This window comes from Falco naumanni, chromosome 9 (genome assembly GCF_017639655.2).
Source record: "Falco naumanni isolate bFalNau1 chromosome 9, bFalNau1.pat, whole genome shotgun sequence".
In the NCBI taxonomy this organism is placed as follows: Eukaryota; Metazoa; Chordata; class Aves; order Falconiformes; family Falconidae; genus Falco; species Falco naumanni.
Genome location: NC_054062.1, coordinates 31,571,044 through 31,588,731, shown reverse-complemented (window position 1 = coordinate 31,588,731; position 17,688 = coordinate 31,571,044). Strand labels below are relative to the sequence as shown.

Sequence of the window (17,688 nt, the reverse complement as noted above, 5' to 3'; positions counted from 1 at the left end):
GTAAAGCACAAGTCCCAGCATCCACCCTTCTAGGATATTATCACCTCCTTCCACCAAAAGCAACAACTATTCGTTCCCACGACTTGTCCTCCAGTTTTTTCAAAAGATAGGAAGGCCTTTGTTTCCTCCAGCAGCAGCCTCATCCCTTTGGTAAGGCTCCTCACCAAGGTCTTTGCAATCAGCTGGATCACCTTCCTCTATCTCCTCGTTGATTCCTTTAACCACTTCTCCTAGACTGGCAAAGCACCACTTTCTCATGCAAAACTCACACTGACTCTTTGCCCACTCCACAATATCCATCCATTCACCTACAGCTGCTTCTCCTCACTCACTCAACCATTCAGAGCTGGGATTTGGGGAGGTGGGGGACACCGCTGCCAGATGCTCAGAGGGGGGAGGCTTAACATCCCATTGTAGCCCAGCTGTGCCTCTCACCCTCCCGGCCAACTCTTTCATCGGGCTACGGGCATTTGCATGCTGATGGACTTATTACTCACTTAAATCACCTGCTAATGGGTCCCCTCCCTCACTGAGAGGTAGATTAGAAGCTCTGCCCAGAAGCACCCTCCTTAAGTATCTCAGTTATCCTCACCCCCCTCTTAAGGTGTTAATTAGGGACACAAGTCAGGCATTGGAGGCAGGAGAGAAGAAAAAAGCTACTTAAAAAAACCAACCCAGTAATAAACATCACTTGGGATTAGCAGGGATGTAGTATATTTGTTTGAAGGAGGCAAGGGACAGAGGAAACCATACCTTTAATGCTCTGCAAGGGGTGGTGAGGAGCTGGGCCACCTGGATGCTCTGCTTCCCACTCCAAGTGAGATCAAGGTTTGCTTTGCCAAGCCCTCAGCTGAAAGATTTATGATAAAGAGCAGCTCCAGCAGGTGGGCTAACTCCCCACCAGAAAAACCTAGCCCCAAATATAAGGGAAAACAAACCAACAAACCACAAAAGCTTTCTGTATTGTTACATCCACAAAGGTTTTCACCTGCACTCTCTGTTCAGGGCTTTCATCTTTCTGAGCTAATACATGCAGTTTTCTGCTCGGTGTTATTAGAGGCAAATATTAAAAAAAAAAAAAGGAACTTCTCTTGTCTTAATGGCTGTGGGTGGATTTAAGGACTTTCGTAACCCTTTCCTGCACTGCATGAGTATAGAGGACAGTTTTGCTCCTCAGACAAGTGATTTTAGTGTCATGGGAGTTCAATTTTAAATGTGAGGTGAAGATTGGTGGAAGCAAGAGGAGTGTGAACATCCTTTTAAAAAAGCGTGAGCTTTGCTTTAAAAAAAGAGGGGGGATATTTCTCATGCTACAACTTCGGGTGCAACTAGTTTTTGCAGGAACTTGGGAAGAAAATAGTGTTTGCCTCCCAAAAAACCTCATTTCTCCACAAATTACAGTAAAAACTGCACCATGTCCCATTTCCACCACTTCTTCCCTTATAAGATTAATGCCTTTATGCCAATATTGTCACCAGGTGCAGCAGAGATGAGCTTTCTGGTGCTTCTGTGAAAGCATCTCCTAGAAAACTGTATTCACAGCACAGAAAAATCATCTCAGGAAAACCATATGTAATTGGAAGAGTGATTCAATTTTCTCATACAAATCATTAAAGCCATCTGAATTCATACAGCCCATGTAAACTTAAGGTTGGGGTAGGACTATGGGGTTCTGGGGTGCTGCTTTACTAGTTTTAGCCAAGTGCTACAGAGATGCAAGGTGTGTAACAACCCAGTGCTTAAAAGCCCACAGAAGACTTAAGAAGAGATTCGGCAACTGGACAAGTTAATAGCAAATTGGTCTCTAAATGAATATCAAAGGGAATAGGACCTTTAAAACTTATAATAGTACAGTTGTAGTTGGTGGAAGGAGCACATCGAGTGAACTGCAGGCACCAATCCAGCCCATACAGACTCCCTTAAACAATGTATTTTACCCCCACAGAGACTCAAACCCAGGTTACACACTGCTTTTCTATTCTGCCTTCCTTTAAACCCTTGAACAACTAAAACTTTGGAGGGGATATCACCAGCTGCTTTCCTATACCACCCCCACTTACCAGGCCAAGGCCCCCAGTTTAAGAGATGGGCAGGGTAAGCACTATACCCTGCACAGGGCTGTGCTGCTCTTACAGCCATGATGCTGTGATCATGCTTGTTTATACTCTGCCAAGGCTGAAGCCACCCTTCTACCAGCTGTGTGTATTTGGTATTTAATTTGGCGAAATGAAGGGGAAGGGCTATACTTGCAGAAGGCTGGCTGTAAAGCTGTGCTGCTAGCAACCAGTCATTAGGGGAGGCTGCTTTACAATGCTTCCTTTTCAAATTATAAATAACGAAATTTAATTTCATAGAGCTTTATTGTTAGCTCTTCCAGCCCTATAATGAGGAACAGCAAGTAAACAAGAGGTGCTAAACCACCTCATCTACCAAACCCTGCTTCCTTTATTAGCTCTTTGCTTAGAATAAAGGATTTGTTCTGTCTTTTTTTTTTTGAGGGGGGCAATAATTTCATTAGAGTGAGGTGGGGGAACTGTACACTGAGATGCCTTTTATTATAGGTGTTACTGAAGTGCACCTTGTGTGCTGAAATAATGTTTCTCTGTATCTTCTGTCTTTGGATCAAAGCATGCTTCTCTCACCTAAGATGGGCTGATAAAAACGCTCCTTTTTTTCCAGACTGAAAAACTGAAGAATATCAATGCATGTGAAGGATAGTCATTTTTGGCTAACGCATGTACAAATACAGAGATGGCCAAACTGCCCAGTATAAAAGGGGACAGGGAAGACGGTACTAAGAATGACAAGAAATAGTACCCGAGGTTTTCCTGACAGAAATAATCTCCTTGTTAAGGTGTCTGAAGTGCTGACAAATCCGGGTATCACTGCAAGGCCATCCTGGTGCTGAAACGCCTGCAAGGATGAAGTTGGGCATGATGATGACGAGTCCCATGTCCACCTGAGCACCCTTGCAAGTGGGCAAGATTTGATATAACATGATTCTGAACAAAAAAGGTATGTAATTGATATTTAATGCCCTATAAGTGTATTTTTCACTGCCTTGAAAGATGTCAAAGCTGTGTTGGCCTGTCTGGGAAGGAGAGAGTACTATAACTGTATGAAGAAAAAAGCTAAACCTAATGACACTATTTTATATGTACTGGGGATAAAATATGCCACTGTTTATGTCAGACCTGAACTTCTCTAAGTAGTTACTGATGCTTTTATTCATAGCCAGGTACCTTCATTGCTCTAGTGCCATTGACTACTACTGAGCATAATCATCATGATTATTAAATATGTTATGAGATAGTAATTTTTTAGATGTATCTATTAATAAAAAGTGTTTTAAAATGTGTATTTCTAAAACTTTTTTTAAGCTTTGCACAATGATTAAAGCATTAAACTCAAGCCTTTGAGTCATGAACTCTTTCAGGGGGCTGCTTCAAACCCCAGCTCTTGCTGCAGCTCCAGTGAAAGCTGTTCCCGAGTGCAGACCCAGAGGGTGAGACTTAAATGTGCTGTCCAGCAACATCACTGCAACCTGCAGATCGCCATTTAGCTTATGGCATGCACAGCTTGGGTCACAGTCGCTCTAGCTATAGCAGCCTTCCTTGGTTGCTGCAAATAGTTCCATGGGCACAAACGTCCCAGTGCATTTAGGTGGTTTAAGAAGCATCAGTGCTTTACCTTCTGGTTTGGGGCAGCTCTGGCTGTTCTCAGCCTGCCCAGATACTACCCAGCCTTGAAAAGAGCCAGAGTGAAGCCGAGAATGATCCCTCACCCATGCAAGAGGAAGGCTCGTTTTTAAGTGTTTGCCTCTACACGGGGCTGGGTGCGCCCTCCTTCGTGTTTTCTGTAGCTGTGGGCTTGGTTCAGCACCAGCTGGTACTTGCAGACTCCTGCAAATGCGGTGGTTTGGGTTTGTATTCAGTAACCCACATACCAGTGTAGTCCCCAAGGTCCCTAAAGGGGCACCAAACACTAATGAGCACGCTGCATTTTAAAACAAGACGTGGCACAGTTGGAGCATCCCTGTAAATGGGACACAGTGCCCTCAGAGCCACCCAGGGATGTGCTGCATTGCAGTCAGGTTTGGACTTTGAGTACAAAGCACATTTGAGTTGAACAGGGAAGACTCCAGCATGGTTTTGCATCCCTAACACTGTCCCCAGACTGCAGGGAGGCCGTGGGCAGCCTGCCCCGCAGGCACAGGACAGAGTTGCCAGTACTGCACTTGCTGCCCACCAGCCCCATGCTGCATGACACAGCCCCCACTCTTGCTCAATGCACATTTACAAACCACTTGCAATAGGTGGACAGTACTAGAAGCTAAAGGGAGTAGGGAACAAAATGCATGCTCACAGCTTTCCCTCCCTCCAAGCCACCCAGAAGGGAGAAAACTGATAGCAACAGGCTGCAAAGTGAATTGAAAAATGAGTCTTTATTGTAGACAGAGCAAACGTTGCGCTGATGGAGCGGTTGAGATCACTGTGCTCCTCAGCACCCATCCCGTGGTCAGCCACACACTGCAGTCCAGCACAGCCCCGCCACTGATCCTTTGCTTCCCTCCTTACCCCATGAAAAAATTGTGCAGGAGGGTGTTTTGCTGCTGCCTGCCCTTCCTGGAGCCCCGGCCATAGTGCCCATCCTTGGCCCAGCATCTGGTGGCCTGAGAGTATTGGTGGCTGCAGTGGCACACCAGAATTCCTAAAAAGCAGCTGAATAAATAGCAATAACCCAAACAGCCTTTCCCATGGGGGGCCGGCAATGAGCTGGCTCACTCCTCCCCCCCCCCCCCCCCCCCCCATGGGCATTCCCGCTCCAGGGCACATCTCCACTCCCGTGGGGTGGGGAAGGGACCACGGTGGCCACACACAGGCAGGGACGTGCAGGCAGCTCTGACCGATTTTAATGAACGGTTTATTCGCTCACAAACATATGGTCGCATTCCTTTGACCTAGATTTAAAAACCCAGTGTGTACAAAGTCACAGTCACGGCTTGGAAGAGCGCAAGGCAGCACCCTCAGGAAAAAGAAAAAAAAAAAAGTCATTAAAAGTCCCGGCGTTATGTACAGCTAAGTGCCAGCTCGAGTATTCACAACACAGTAACATACTGCAATTAGTCGCTTAGAAGTAGTTCCTTTGAGAAACAAGCTTTTGCTCCGGCGGGGCCGGAGTCTGTCCCGTCCCGTCCATCCAGCGATGCTCAGTGCCGCTGGCAGGTGTGCAGGCGGGAGGCATCAGCCGGGCCGTGCTCTCGCTGCAGGCGGCACGCCAGCCCCTCGGCGCACTGGCACCGCTGGAAGATCTCCAGGCTGTGGGTGCCTTTTCGCCGGTGCCGGGTACACACCTGCCCTTCCCGCAGCACTGGCTTGCAGATTTTGGACCAGAAGTGACGGGCACAGCACAGCCCAGCCACGCAGTCCGACGAGCGCAGGCAGAAGTCCCCCTCCTCACCTGTGTGGGGACAGTGTGGCATGTGCTCAGCCCAGGATGCTCCTGCGGGGATGGTGGGGCAGGGCGGGCATCCCCCCCCGAGGGCAGTGGGGCCCAGCGGGGGGCAGCGGGGTCACAGCACTTACCTTTGGCAGGGGGGAGCCAGGCAGGAGCCGGCGTCCGTCGGGGCAGAGCCTCGGTGCCGATCTCATCCAGCTCGGCGGCCCCGTGGGGAGGCTCCGGGGGGGTGCAGAGCCCTGCGGGAGGCAGAGGGGCGGCTGTCAGCCACGGGTGGGACCCCGAGACCCCCTCCGCGGCACCCCCAGGGTGGGACCCCCCCTCCCCTGGCCCCGCCGCCCCTCACCGTTGCTGCAGGTGGTGCCGGGGCAGCACATGGCGTCGCGCAGGCAGCGCTTGCGGCGTCTCCGGCAGGCGAGGCAAAGCGGGGCGCCCCCCCCGCGGGCCGCCCCCCCGCAAAACTCCTCGGGGCCGCAGTCCTCGTCCTCGGCGCAGGGGAAAGGCTGGGAGGGCAGAGAGGAGGGGGTCAGCCGGGCCGCCACCCCCCTCCGTCCCCGGTGCGTCACCCCAGCTCCATCCCCGGTGCGTCCCCGCTCCTACCTGCCGGGTGGCAGCCGGCGGCGGCTTGTTGCTGCCGTCGAAGGGCGAGGCGGGAGCGGCGCTGGCCTCGGCCGCGCCCCCCAGGGGGGGTCCCTTGATGGCGTTGGAGCTGAGGGCACCGCCGGGCGCCGCCGCCCGCCCGCCCGGGGCCGCGCAGCTCAGCGCCGCCAGCAGCGCCACCAGCCCCCGCATCCTCGTCCCGTCCCCTCCCGTCCCCGGTGTGTCCCGCCGCTGCAGCAGCTCCCGCGGTCCCCGAGCGGCAGCTACCTGCGCTGCCCGCAGCCGCCTTTATACCCCCGGGGGCTGCCTCCTGCGCCCGCCCCCTCGGGGAGGAGGGCACGGCGGATGGGATTTCAAAGGGCCCCCGGGGGGTTGTGCCGATGAGCCCCCAACCCCCCCCCCACCCCCGCCCCGAGGGCTCCGTCATTGGCCGCCGCCCGGGAGGGGGTTTCGCAACGGCGAGGACAGACAGACACACAGACACGCACACACCACACACCCCCAGTGACAGCTCCCCCGGTCCCCGGACAGATGCTCTGCACGCCCCGACGCCGCCGCTGTCTCCAGCCGGGTGCGCCGCCTCGCCCGACGGGGGGAGCTGGGAAAGGGGGAAGAGGGGCTCGCCATGCAGCCCCCCCCCCCCAGTTGCTGGGAGCCGCGGTGGGGTGCAGCGAGCCCCTCCCGCCCGGCGGCAGAATCGGGCCTTTGGTGTCCTATATGTCTGCGCCCACCCGCCCCCCGCGCCCTTCCTGGCGCCAGCGCAGCTTTGCAGGAAGGGAGGGGGCCGCTCGGCGCCCCCCCCGGCCCAGTGTGTGTGTGTGTGGGACGGGACACGGCGGGGGCTGAGCCCTGGCCCGCGTCCCCCGTTGGTGTCCCCCCACTCCCAGCTCCTGCCCTCGCACTCGCCTGACCCCAGCCTGGGCAGCGCCGCCGTCGGGACGGGGGGCACACTGCCGGGGGGCGCTCCCGGGGCCTTTGATGCGGGGAGATCAAAGGGGTCGCCCCCCCACCCCTCCCCGCCGTCCCCGCACCGGCGCCCTCGGGGCGCCGCGAGCCCCCAGCCCCGCCCCGCCGGGGCAGCGCTGTGCGGCCGGCACCACGGCGCCCCCTGGCGGCCACGCCGGGGCAGCGCCGCCCGCCCGCCCCCGGGAGGTTGTGCAAGTGCAGCGGCAAACCCCAACTGATTAAATCGGGTTTTCACGATGACGGCATAATGGTCCTTTTATTTATTTATTTATTTATTTATTTTCTTCAGGCCGGGTTTAAAAGAAGATACGGGCAAAAAGCCTAAACACCGCAGCGCTGCCCCAGCCCACCATACACGTTTATTCCTCTGAGGGTGGGCGATTCCAGACGGTGCAGCCCTGCAATTAAAACCCCAGCAGCGCTCACCCACCTCCAGCACAACGGGTATCGCTGTCCCTCTGCAGGGAGCTGCTATCAGGTATTTCAGGCCCAAGAGGCTCAAGCCAGGCTAATAATTGCCTGGGAAAGTTTCGGCAAGCACCTAATGCAGGTGCTGGCAGAAGTCGTGCTGCTGAGTCAGCGGCCAGCGGACATCCCCGCCACACTCGGGCGAACCAGTGCCTTGCTATTTTTATCCTGCAAGAATGAGGGCGGCACCTTGCCCCGAAATCCCTGTATTCCCCTTGCAGTTTCAGGTGAGGGCCACGTCACCCTGGGCTTTTTATTGTATTACTAACTTGTATCTGTGATTGCTGCATCCTGCACAATCATTCCGTGATGTTTCCCAGCTGCTGCTTAGGCAGTTACCAAATTTCTTTTCCTCCTGGGAAGATGTTTTCTTGCTCCTTTCTCCAGTTTTTACCTGGCTCTGTGTCCACATAGCACTGAAGTACGCACAAAACTTTGACCTTGCTGAGATTTAAAGACGAATTGCATTGCACAGGGGCTGAGCAGTTTCCCAAGGATGTATTTAAATCCATTGGGCTGGACAGAGTCTCAGCATCCTGAATGCTGCATCATCCTGTGCACAGAGGTGAGATCTTCAATGACATCCCGTGGCTGCGCTGCCATTAATGGCTATGCCTTCATCACCACCACTTAGCATTTCCCATAAGGGATAGTGATGACAAGGACATCTTTTTTTTTTTTTTTTTTGATACCGGTGTTGTTTGCAGCCACATCCCGTCTAGCAATCATGTAACTCATGTTGAAAACATGGTCCCTTCCCAGCTGCATGCCCCAGACTTGCTTATATTGGCAGCAATCAAAATATAAAGTGCATTCTTCATCCCTGAAGGGTAAACATGCTGCAAATGTGCTTACTGCTTAGTACGTTCACAGAGTACTCTGGGTTGGAAGTGAGCCGTGGGGGTCACTTGGTGCCAAGCCTGCTCAAAGCTGGACCCCCATCATCCTTAGACCCCTTTGGCCAGGCTACTTGCAGTGATGCAGGTGCTCAAATAAGCACTGAACTATAGAAACTGCGGCCATCTGCCTTTACATCCTGCAGGAAATTTGGACCCCAGTACTAATCTCCAAATACCATACATTTTGATCCGTTACCTCTTACTGCATGTTTTAATAAATGAGAATAACCCCCCCAATTTAATCACTAACCAGAAGAACTCCCCCAAACTTGGGTTTTGCCATGGAAGAAATTCGACACAATGTTCAAAAGTAATTATTTTTATTTCAACTCTATAAAGTATACAACAGGCACTCAGCAATTACAGCTGCAGGGAAAGTACAGAGCAAAACAAAAGCAGTTAAAGTTTATGAAAAAAAGTTCTTAAATCTACATCAAAAGAGTGCAACCGGCTGATGACCGGTGGATGACCGACATTTGTCTGACAAACAAAACCTCTTTCAGGTAAGAAGAAAACTGGAGAAAATAAGAATAGAAAACAAAGAGCTAGTGTAAAAACAGCGTAAACTGGGACTTGGGATGATAGGCAACTCCAAACGAAAATTTCCCCTTTTGCCAGTAAAGCCCTAAACCCACCCAAGTCTCAGTGTTACGGCTGCTTTACGCAGCCAGGGAGCTGCAGAGAATGAGGAGCTTCCAGCTTTCCGCCTCAGCTCTGCAAGAGTGCTGAAGGCTCACCTCCGCGGTGGGTTGCATATAGAAGGAGTCGGGGGGTGGAGGTGGGAAACGGATCCTGTTTTGTTGAGTGGTGCAAACGAGCTATGCTTTTGCATCGGGGCTTCAGGTCAAATAACGCAGGCTGGGTTGCACACTGAGTTGCTCGTTGTTCTTTCCAGGTGGGAGATTTCTAAAGGGGTTGTATAAGACGGGAGGTTGGCGCTGGACAGCACAATGGGTTGAATCTGCACGGCTTAGCAAAACAGGAATACCTGTCTACGGACTGATAGGATGTCATATATTAATTTGACCCGCACATAACATTTATACATTTCACAGAAATGACTCTGTATCTCATTAACAGATACACAGCTCTGGTACATTGAACAGAAATAAGAGAACGACTTCATCATTTCTGTAATTCATCAATATTATATAATAAAGGCTTAGAAATTGGTAGCAGAAAGAACTGTAAAACGCAGCAAGCTAAGAAAGGACGACATTTTGAGGTGTGTTTGTCTTTCTCATGCAGCATAACACCAAATCTGTAATTTTTTTTTTTTTAATAGGATGCCATGGATTTAAGGCACTTGCAACAATGCCAGATAGCTAGTCATGTTCTAAAACTATGGGACAGATGAGTTAACAGTACAGTTGACATAAAGTTTAATAATACTGACAATTATGACATTAATTCAAGTCTACCTTGATCTAAAAACATTACATTACAAATAAGAAAATGAAGTAATAATGCCATGGAACTCTAAAAGAAAAAGTTACATGTGTACCACAAAATATCAACACGAAAATACCTATTTACATAAATATTCGCTTGTGGTCCTGTTGTTAAATAAGAGTTTGCTATGGATAACGCAGCACTGTGAGAAGCTATGGATTGTCTGTGTCTTAATGACACCAATCTTAATACACTCATTTTAAATACAGGAGCTGATTTCCCCTTATGTAATACGCTGTCGTCCCATATATTAAACAAGGAAACAAAGAAGAAAGGACAGTAAGTGGAAACACAGAGACAATCTGTTTTTGTGAATATATATATATATAAAATGCAACTCAAATATATTACTTATAAATGAAGGCGTTTATCATATACATATGCTAAGTATGTTGTTCAAAGTATGCTTTAGGAAAGGTGATGAAAGTCGAGTGAGGTGTTTGATATCAAAATAAACTTATATTCAGTACAGTGCATGCTGCACGTTGCAGGTATTAATCACCGTGCCTGGCACAAAGAAAAAAGGACAGGAAAAAAACCCCAAAACTCATCAGCCCATTTTAAAACCTTCTTCCTGTAATGTTTTCATGTTGCCCCCCAAACTCATTGTGATGCTTTTTCCTTCTGGCAATCCCTTGACTGACAACTGCATCTCAGCTACTGACTATTGTCACTATGGGACAAACTCCTCTCTACATTCTTCGATAGCAAGTTACCAAACCTAACAAGTTTTCTCCTCCAATGTCGCTGCACTGTTGAGTGGAAAACCTGGGGGATGCAAGTGAAGAATTCAGCTTTCAGACAGCTGCCTGCTTGCTAAGATGTCTAGTGATTATTTTAGCCCTAGTACTCAGCATTGGCTTTCAGTGTCTTCCATTGTTCAGATAAAGGCTGAAAAGTGTGTATTTGCCCTACATGAGTAACTCCCAGAGGATGCAGTTACTGTCTTTTCCCTATGGTTTTGAAGGCAAACAAAGTTTTAATGATTAATGAATAGTGGAAATAACCTAAAGTTACTGAGCCAATGGTGTTGCCTCACCCTTCAGAAAATTAGGAAGGAAATTCAGCGGCACCGACTGGTTTCAAAGGCATCACGATGACCGAGCTCTTTAGTTTGCTGGCCAACAGCAGACATTGTCAATGCTGTCAAAGAAGGGGAGAAAATAATTTTTAATACACTCTATTAAATCACTTTCATTAGGAACACAGGAAAGAGTTGGGATTTATCATCAGGGAAATAATTTTTTACTGTTAAAACATACATTTTCCACATACTATGTAGGCAAAAGTCATATGAATGACTTTTCAGCAGAACTTGATCTTTCGACTTCCAGTGTATACAACAGCTCTTGGCAGCTCTGAGATGAAACGGGGCAGCATCTGCTAATTTTTCGCAGGAGGGTCTGCTATAGAGACTGAAAGCTGATGTTTCTTTTTGGTGTGATGCCATAAACTTTTAGTCCCATGTATATGCGACAGGCATCCAGGTCAGGATTCCTCAGTTATGCCCTATAAATCAGAAGAGACTGTACTCAAGCAAAGGAAAGGCAGTGGAAGTGAGGGAAAACTGTACACACAAACCCAGTGTTTTCCCCAGATCTTTTTTCTGTAGGAGCCAACCCGGCCCTAGCCATCCCCATGCCTTCAACAGGGTCACTGGGGACCCGGTATGCCAGAGGCATGGAGACTCCGCACAAACATATCCAATATCAGTTTTCCATTTAATTCCACTGACTTTCCTGTGGAGCTCCTTAGTCTGGTGAGGCATTAGGATTACATTTTTTTGGGCAATGTTACAAACACAGCCAGCAAAGTGGCCCAGTACCACCTTTTATTTTAATTAGCTTTGTACTAGACATGGAAGAAAAGCAGACATGGAGACATAAAATCACCTAAGAGCGTGATGGAGAATGATGCCTCTTGCTACATATTTCTGAAATGGTGGTTGACTAAATAGGTATATTCACAGATGAGGGATGTACATAGCACCTATAAAGTACATTACGGGTCTTATGTTTTCCCTTTGGGTTCTAAAAAGGTAAAAGTTAAGCTTAGTTTTACGCCTAATAGCTAATCAATAAGACCAGTGGGCTGCTGTCACTTTATTACAGGACCATTAATGAAGCACTATTTTATATGTAAAACGGATTAATTTTATGATTTTTTTCATGCAATTATGTATTTGTATCAAGGGAAAGGGGAAAAAAAACCCAAACAAATGTCATGTTACAGTATGTTTTCAGCCATATGAGGGAAGTGACCCATATCTGCCTTAACAGGATCTAGAGCAGTTGTGCTTTTGTTTTACCAGGCTAAATAAAAATACCTCAAAAATAAAAAGGAAAGGTAACATTCAGTCTTGTCATGAATACTGCTCAGAAAGAAAAAGGACAAATTTTACCACTGCTTTGACATGAACTCTTTGACCAGTACCGTTGTGGTCCTCCCTTTGCTCCTATGCTGGCCCACAGTAGAGGCCCTGCAGAGTCTGGAGGGTGGGAGTAGCCCAAATCCTGCACTGTATTTAGCTACAGCACTTAATAAATTACTATTGATCCTACCGATAAAGCCAGTACCTTGCAGCTAGAATTAAGTGCGTCTTACATTACATATCTCTAGACTTTTATATTAAGAATGTAGCAAGATCATTGCAGTGATAGAAAACATATTTCTTTACTGGTGAAAGGCTTTGCGTCAGGACCACCATGTCAACTGCTATTTTAAGTTTGAACATAAAACATGAAGAGCACTATTGTCATCTAAGCAAGAAGTCCTAATGCCACTGTAGTTACTGTAGCAGCATCAATCAAGGCATCATGGTGATCCCGAGCACTAATCCTCCCCAATTCTTTCGGTTTCGCTGGCAGCCATGTCCCAGGAAGCTGTCTTCAGCAAGGCAGAAGCAGGTAAGAGAAATACATTAAAAATCTATGTCCCATCCTGAGTTGTCATCAGGGGGTGGTTCATCACTGTCCTCTGGGAAGCTGTCAAAATTGCTTGTGTCTGTTGGAGATGCAACCTGCAGAAAGAAGAGAGTGACAAGAAGGGGTTGGTCATCAAAGTGGACCTCCTCAGACATCTCTTCATCTCACAACTGTAATCATTCAAGAGCATTTGTTGCTAACTGCAGCAAGCAAGAAAAGTTCTGCATTCCACAACTCTTTTCCTGAATCCCAGGAGGACTTCCCATAGCTCCCCTACTCTAATGATCCAGGCCCTCTAGGGTCTCAAGAGCAACTGTCCTACTCATTGGTACAAGGTCATCAGAAAAGACTTGGAAAAGCCCTGGGCCTCCTCAAAGCCCAGGATTTCCAATTTATGGCTCCAGGATCCTGAATTTGAGGCTGTGAGTTGGGCCCTGCCAGCTTCGAGTTTCATGACAAGTATGGCTCAGTCTAGGAAGCTTACCAGAGAAATGCATCTTTCTAGGATGAAGGCCAAGTATGTTTCTTATTTGGAAATAATATAATTTTAAATGTACCATAGCTAGATAATTCCCCCTTTTTTTTTTCTTTTTATTTTTTGCTTTACAATGGTGACTGAAGCTTTCTTACAATGAGACCCTGACACACTCAATGCAATTTAAAAAAATGAAACAACACACAAACAGACCAGGAGCTCTCCAGACCAAAATAATCAGTGTCTTACTTGAGAAAATCGGTACTTTAAGCTGTACCCCAAGTAGCCAGCGCAGGCTGGAGGGCACTGCACTTGCCATAGCAGTGCTGGGCAGGAAACACTTGCTGTATTTTTTAGCTGTTTCACGTGTGTAGCTGGTGGGAAGGCCACAGCCAGAGGCTAACCTACAGTACAGGAGATATACTCAATACTGGATGCTGCTATAAGCCTTGGGAAAAGACTATATGATCAATGAGTGCTCCAATGTCAGCTCTAAATTTAATTTGCTGCCCAGCTGCATCAGCATTTTCCTGCTGCTGAAAACATCTTGGGGAAAATTAAGATTCTTGAATACCCAACTAATTTTGAAAAAAACAACAATCTGTAAAAGATTACTGGAGTACTACAGAGTGATGAGATGCTTCACCGTGTACTGAATACTGGAATTTAATTTCTTTTGAGTTATCTGGATCTGTTTACTTTGTCGGTGTTCCTTCACCCTTCGGGTCCTCACCCTTGGGGTGCTCCACACTCACTCTCCTCCATAGTGCCATGGGCTGGACCACATGTCTCTCTTTCTCTCAGCCCACCCCCTGTGAGCTCTCCCTCTGGGAGCAGAATTGTTGGGGATGTGTGTACAAGATACAAGCTACAAAGTGTATGAGGTGCAGCTGGTGTGTCCATTCACTGAGGATGTGCACAAGCTGCAGATTCTTGCGAAAGCCTTTCAGCAGTGATAGTGCATAAGCAGACTGCACTGGGTGAAAGCATCTGTGGAGTTCCTCAGGGTTCCTTTGAGGGTGTCCACTCTGGGAGCACCTCGCAGGGCAGGCTCTGGTTAGATGAGGCTTGAAGGGAAATAAGTCCTGCTTTGGGAAATAGATTGCCTTTTCATCTGACAAAACAGAAAGGGTGAGTACATCCAACACCTCAAATGTAGAGGGTTTTCTTTTTCTTAGAAGAAATATGATTTGGGTTAGATGACTTGTTACTCTGCTGACTGACATTACGTGATGCTAATGCTGTTGTGTGCGATTCCCCACAGCTCTGAGGCCCAGGTCACCTACATGGCCTGCAGTTCTTCAATGTCAGAGACATGGGAACCAACACCTCTTTCAATGCCCTCTCCAGACACTCTGTATTTACTTCCTGTCCATCCATGAAGATAAAGTGCAAACATCAGCTTTCTGGTTGCTTACCAACATAAGAGCTTGAGATGAATTATGGTTCAGAGATCTGCAGGTCTTTCTCAAATGCAAGAGCTGTGATGCAAGACAAGGGCATCTTTGGAAGAGTGAAAAGCTTGTAAAGACAGTTACTCTAACAGATTTCAGCTGTGGTATCGATGCTCAGCTGCTTCTTGAAGTAGTGTCCTAGCAGCAGGCTGTAAATTGGGACCTTTCCTAAAATCCCAGAGAGTAAGAGCTAAGAAGCAGCTTTTGATTGCCTCACTGGTAGTACCATGTAACTGCTAATGAGGGTTAAAGTGCTGAGGAAGGGCTTTTCACTTAAAAAAACCCCACTAGTCTTTATGTTTAGCCCTGCTGGGTCCTTTACAGATAAGAAGGAAAGGTGCTGTGATTGAAGGAAAAATGGATGTCTTCCCCCAGAGCTATGTATTTTGGGTCCCTCTTCAGATATGGCTCTTACTGGCAGTTGGGACTTTTGCCAAAGCAACTGAAAAACTTGTGGAAAACAAGGCTGAGCAGGACTGACAGCTTTGGGGTTGACAAGATTCACTAGTTAACAGAGGCAGGTTTTGGAGAGGATCTCTGGTGTATGTCTAGGGAAGATATTACTCCTAAGAGCTCTAAAAGAACGAGCTCTGTTGAATGGGGATTAGGGCATTGTGAGGCTGTCAGCATTGAGCTGTCCTGGAAGAAGGAGTCATCTGAAGAGGGAATGCTCCCATCTATTTCAGACAGCCTTGACGGTGGTGTGCTGGCCAAAAAGAGTGACAGCAGATCAGTCTCTTGGGAGCAATCACAGATGTGTTCCTTGGTAGGATGTCACCAGTCCCACGAACATACAGCCTTGATGATACCAAGAAATAACGCCAAAGAAGTGAACTGGGTGCTCACACAATCTTTTTCTCCTACTGCATTGGACCTAACTGAAAAAGCAAAGAATGTGTGATTTCCTGCACAGCAGGTTGGAGAGTGGCTTTCCTCTAGGCAATGCCAAAGGAGCAGAGACCATTTCTGGTGGTGGAGCACACTCCCAGCTTGGTGACATCAGGGAGTAATTCATGCCCACGGGGAGCAGATACCGCTGAAGTCACTGCTGCCAGTTGTGCTGTTTGAGGGTTAGACATGCAGGGTCCACATGTATATTGGGTAAAAGCAGTATTGGAAATGCTCTTATTAAACTAAAAATCCACTAAAAATGATCAGAAAAACATACTGGGGCATTTTCAGGCTACACTGACATCCTGCACATGGAAACCAGAAATTGTAACTGGATGCAAAGGAGCAAGCTTTATTTTATTGTCTGACTTGAGATGTGGTGAACAGTACTGCTGACAAATTCATAATAATTAAAAATAGGCTAAACAGAAAAAAACCACAGTTTTGATTTATAAAACATTCATATGCTCTTTGGGCATCCTGCTTTAGGCAGGTATTGGCAAAGTCCTGCTTTTGCCCACTGACTGCCAGTAACTTCTGCAGCCCATAGGGCAAAACGGGGGCAGTGAAACCTTCTTGCTCTTTCATAGCTGCTAAGGTAACTTTGGGATGGCAGATTTAGCCCCGGAGCTGTGCCTGCTCTTGCTGCAGGAGGTGCAGGACCATGGGCGGACAGAGCAATGGGGTGCAATTAAACACAATTGCTAATGTCATTCTCTCCGTGATCCTGCTGGAGAGGAATGGAGAGAAAGGGATTAAGCTGAAACAAGGAGGGGAGGCTGCAGAACAGAAGGGGCCAAGGTAATTTCTATCAGCTAATCCTGTTTGGTTTCCCTTTGCAGCAGGCTTTGTGGGTAAAGAGCTCACAAAGACATCAAAGGAAGAGCTTTGCTCTAAAGGAAAATGAATTGAGCTGTCCCTCTGTGTCTGCTCCCAGTTAAACATAAACTAGATGGTAACAGAGCTTTTCATGTAGGACATAGACGCAGGAAAAAAAGGGTGAAAAGCACAAAAGAAAAGACAGAAGGAAAGGTTAATGCAAAAGAAAAGGGAGAGGGCATACAAATCCTGCTTGCCTCACCAAAAAAAATAAAAGAGAAGGAAAGAGGACACATCTGAGAGAAGGGGTGAAAGTGGCAGCTCTCCACTGAAATGTGAAAAGTAGATGAAGAAACAAGTGGAGCAGGTGAGAAAGAGAAAAATGCATAGTAGTGAGTGATCCTGCCCTGATCTCCTGCTGCAAAGGGCATTTCATAGCAGTCATGCCCTCCCCAAACTCCCTTCTCTTGGAAGAGACTGCCCAGAAACCACGTATAGCTAGAAAAGTCTCTTCAAACATCTCCAGAAGAAATAAAGCACATGCTGTTGCCACTCAACTACAGCACACTACTGCCTGAAGCTCACAACATTCATTCAGAAGAAATTTACTTGCCATGAAGCAGAAAATAAGTAGGAAAACTTACACTTGGTATTATAGGAGGTGTCAGTGTCCCTTTTCGTAACCCTTCCCAGTTAAAGCCTTCAAACCATCTAGAAGGGAAGGAACAGTGAAACAATTAGACATGTGGTGAAAATCTCTCTATGCAAAAAATCAATTGCTTAAATTGCTTAAATTGCTTAAATACTGGGTTTCATCTCCTGCAGTTGTCTTCTTCAAATCTTCAAATTGTCCGATCAGCCTTAATAATTTTTCCTGTCATCTTTATATATGTTTTTGGGGACTGAAAATGAAGCATGTGTAGCAACCCAGTGGTGATACCATGGCAAGTACAAATTACCAATGCTCAGAAGAAAAACATTCCTTACTGCAGATGTCCTGGCAGCTGCTCTTTCCGTTCTATAGGGTTGATCCCTCCCATATGTCCCTTCTTTGTATGAGATTGGGAGCTAAGGGCATGCACAGGGATGTCCTTCTCCTGGTTTGGGCACCTCAGGTGTGCTCAACCTCCAGCAGCTCAGGTGGGTGAATGAGCCCCTCAGCTAAGCCTTCAACCTGTCCACAAAAAATGCCCATCCAACCCATTTCTGTTGCTTTGGCGATGGGACAAGAGAAGGACCAGCACAGATGGATGAGATAACTTGCTTCTGCGATGGGTCTCTAA

The 17,688-nt window shown here is 47.7% G+C and overlaps 2 protein-coding genes across 3 annotated transcripts in view; both read right to left on the bottom strand.

Moving 5' to 3' along the window:
- Positions 1–4,425: 4,425 nt before the first annotated feature.
- On the bottom strand, positions 4,426–6,268 carry DKK1 (dickkopf WNT signaling pathway inhibitor 1). Its single transcript, XM_040606853.1, has 4 exons — positions 6,058–6,268; positions 5,804–5,960; positions 5,586–5,696; positions 4,426–5,460 (listed from the first exon to the last, which is right to left on the bottom strand). The coding sequence occupies exons 1-4, from the start codon at positions 6,247–6,249 to the stop codon at positions 5,210–5,212; spliced, it is 711 nt and encodes a 236-aa protein (XP_040462787.1). The 5' UTR covers positions 6,250–6,268; the 3' UTR covers positions 4,426–5,209.
- Positions 6,269–8,693: 2,425 nt separating this feature from the next.
- The window catches only part of PRKG1 (protein kinase cGMP-dependent 1), a 504,212-nt gene continuing 495,217 nt past the window's right edge, over positions 8,694–17,688 (bottom strand). For both annotated transcript variants that reach the window (XM_040607240.1, XM_040607238.1), the window contains exons 17-18: positions 17,050–17,116; positions 8,694–12,861 (exon numbers count right to left, since the gene is read on the bottom strand). In XM_040607240.1, coding sequence (XP_040463174.1) covers positions 12,763–12,861; positions 17,050–17,116 — 166 coding nt within the window. In that variant the 3' untranslated portion in view covers positions 8,694–12,762. The remainder of the gene's footprint in view (positions 12,862–17,049; positions 17,117–17,688) is intronic.